The 3,493-nt window shown below is 33.3% G+C and overlaps 1 protein-coding gene across 3 annotated transcripts in view; it reads right to left on the bottom strand.

Annotated features, from left to right (window-relative positions):
* SLC41A2 (solute carrier family 41 member 2) overlaps positions 1-3,273 on the bottom strand; it is a 48,783-nt gene extending 45,510 nt beyond the window's left edge. For 2 of the 3 annotated variants that reach the window (XM_026868240.1, XM_026868238.1), the window contains exons 1-2: positions 2,540-3,273; positions 450-557 (exon numbers count right to left, since the gene is read on the bottom strand). In XM_026868240.1, the coding sequence (XP_026724041.1) occupies positions 450-557; positions 2,540-3,094 (663 nt within the window). In that variant the 5' untranslated portion in view covers positions 3,095-3,273. Of the gene's footprint in view, positions 1-445; positions 558-2,539 lie in introns of all 3 variants that reach the window. The other variant, XM_026868239.1, reaches the window with a different exon arrangement.
* Positions 3,274-3,493: the final 220 nt, after the last annotated feature.

A 3,493-nucleotide genomic window follows, 5' to 3' on the forward strand; every position in this document is an offset into this window, starting at 1 on the left:
CAAAAGAGGAGTAAAATTCTTCAGCCAGAAAGCTACAAAAGAGTTTCTTACAGTTTGATCAACAAAGGTCTGGAATAGCAATGTTATCAATGCTTTATTTTGGTGGTCTTTAGAAAACTGTGTTCAAAACATACACATTTTGTTAGCCTATTCAAACCCTCTCAGGGTCAAAGAGTTCTGTCAACCTTACAGAATATACATGTAAATCTCAAAAATCTACTTTATCTGTTCTGAATGATGACTCAGAAGAGAACAAAGAAGTAAAATTTTGATGTGTGGTGATTAGAAGAGGGTTGCTTTTTTAATTTTTCCAATTTAATAGCAGATTCAAAGAGCCCCTCTAACCACCAGATTAAGCCATAAACATAAACCACTGGTGTTCCAAAGATTTGTTTCCATTTTGAAATACTTACAACACATACTGAAGAGCAAATAAGAAAGTGACTTACAGCAGTTGATAGTCGGGATGCCAACGTCATTTCTAAATTTCCTTTGAGACCAAGAAGTGCAGGAACCAAGATAAAAACTTCAGTAACATTCTTGAACACATCCCAGTGCTATATAAAGGATACAGTAGGAAACACTCAATTGAAAAGTTCTCTTTAAACCATCCACAAAGCACTCAAAAAATTCAGTAACTCATAACAATCCTCTAAAAAACAAAACAAAACAAAAAATCAACCTTTTTATATCAGATCTCAAAGTCTAAAGCCAGAACTGTTATCTGTCTAGATAAAATAGATTTATGACTGCATATTACTTCAAAGATGAGAATACCAGAAGTAAGAGATACAAAACTTGGCCTTAAAACAAACCTAGTGTAAAAAAAAGATGTCATTAATCTGAAGTCTATTTTCATGACTTTAATATAGTATCAGGTACTACAACTGCTTTTGAATTCTGCTCTTAATTTACAGTAATATTTTAATCTTTCCCTTCCAGCTGTGTATAAACCTCACATAAAACCAGCAAGGAATTAGTTGCCAATTGAACAGAGCCTGTAAGTGAAAAAAGCTTATCTTTATTCTATTACTCCTACGTGTTAAACTTAGAAGAGTACACTTTTCCAAAACCCAGATTTTAAAAAGCAAACTCACTCTCCTGTAATTTTTTGTGCGCTGATTTCTCAGCCCTGAAATGCTGTGCTACTTTGTATGTCTGTCAATCCATGCATTTAATTTGTAATCATTTACCAAATTTAACTAAACTAACAAAACTGTAATTAACTATATGTGACGTTACATATGTATGTACTATTGAGAAAGAATAGCCATGAAATGGTTTGTAAAAAACAAGCTTAGAATGATTTGTTGTCTTCAAATTTTCATTTACAAAAAAATGGTCTGTCACATTTCAAAATTCTGGTTTACTGACATCACAGCCTAATTTCTCAGATTAATTTATCTCCTAACACAGATTAATTTCTTCACCGTCTTTCAGTTTGAATATTGTGGTTATTTAATATTTTAAAATATTTTTTTGTGAATTTACTCATACAGGAAGAGAGAATCTATGAGGTTTGTATTCATAAGAAATTTCTGGTTTTTGAAAAACAAATTAAGTAGGAAATAAAAGTAAATACAGCCTTCAAAATGCAAAGAGAAGGCAAGAAAATAAGGTAGTTCAATAAACCTTTCTTAACTGTTATCGTCTCCAAAATTTTTTTCAAGTATCACTGCACAAAGAATTATTTCATAGGCAACTGTTACTTTTAGCTCCACTGAAATGTTGCTGACATCCACAACTGTGTTAAACTAGAAAACAGATCTAAAAATGTTTTGTATAAGTGGGGTCTTAGTGATATAATACTCCAAAACAGGTTTTAAATATATTATTAAACTTCCATCTTAAAATTGAGAGAAAATCCTATTATCTCAGCCCTGAATAACTATCAATTAAATCTGCTACCACAAAACAAGACAATCTGGTTCCTCTGGACCTACTACAATTATATTTCAAGGCGGACATGACTTTGCAGCCCTGTTCACACCACCAATGTCTTTAATTCCACGTGTTCAGTATACTTAACGTTATATAAAAAGACAGTTATGAATGTAATACGCATTTTCATATACTGTATGATTTATCATGGACCATGTCTACACAGTACTTCAGAAATTGCATAGACTTAAAGCACACAAGGAGATGAGATAATGAAATACATTCTTCTAATCTTTTTAAACTCCTATGCATTGTGGCATCACAGTTAATTACAACTCCCACTTGACTATGTATACATTTACTACTGTCAACAGAATTTTGAACCATTACTATATTTCTATGCTTAGTTAAAGCAGAAGGTAACAGTTTTATTCACCAGCTCACTGTGGCTAAGCGACACTTAACCAAGACATGAATGACTCCAAATGAAATATTGGAACAGTTTAAGATGAGGTTTGGGGAAAAGCAGTTGATAGAAACAGAACCATACACAGACCTAATTACTCAGTATCATAATCATCTACTCTATCACTCATTAGAATTATAAATCTCACAGACTAACTGTTAAATAAAAAAACCTTCCAAAGCAAATACCAACCTGTACAATATCCAAAACCATGCCAGCAGAAACAGTTCCAAATCCTGCTAGCAGAAAAGGTACAAGTATTTGTAATGCCATAATACTACTAGATTCTTTGGGTTGTTTTCTACTTCCTTCCACAATGATATCTTCATTACTGTCACTAGATAGGTTGTCTTCCTGCAACATGGCATCTGTTTCTGAAGTGTCCATTCCATCGCAGTAATTATAACTGGTAAAATCATCATATTTAGGGCTACAGCTAGATGGGCTGTGTCCACTACTACCATGAAAACTTGGTTCTGAGAAGTGATGGTACTCTGTGTGTTGTTCAGACCTAACATTAAAACTGTGTCCTGCTGGTTGTAATCCATCTTGCCAGACACCATTCACTTTTTTGTGTCTTTCATCCTGATTTATTTGGTAGACGACAGGAACCATACTCAAAAGCAGTCTCAAAAATTTATCAGACTGAATTGTATTAAGATTAATGGTCCAGTTTACAAAACCTTCTCTGTCATGAACTTTGCTATTTGTTTTGGAGATGGTAGATCTGCCTTTACAGTTAGTCATAGTGCTACAGAAGTACAGGTTGAAAAGCACTTGGTTCTTCAGATGTCAGTGAATCTTGTAGATCAGTCATTAAGTGCCACACTTGATTTTAAAACAGATAAACCAAAATGATCCTTTTTTGCATGCAAAAATGTTTTTTCGTTAATCTCAGATCTTCAACAATTCCATAAGGAAGACTGGATCTGCAAAAAAGTAGAAAGTATATATTCAAGCTTTAAAATATTTTAACTCTACAGAAGACATGAGATAGTGCTTTAAATTATCAGATCACCCTGTATCTTTCCAAAGCAAGTATTTGCAGAAATGTCAATCTCCTCTAACATTTAACTGCCAAAGTTGAAAGAAATTTGAACGTAAAAAGGGAAAGCTGGTGGGTGAGGAAATTTCACGAACTGGTAA

This window comes from Athene cunicularia (assembly GCF_003259725.1).
Source record: "Athene cunicularia isolate RWA chromosome 1 unlocalized genomic scaffold, athCun1 chr1_part2, whole genome shotgun sequence".
Classification (NCBI taxonomy): domain Eukaryota; kingdom Metazoa; phylum Chordata; class Aves; order Strigiformes; family Strigidae; genus Athene; species Athene cunicularia.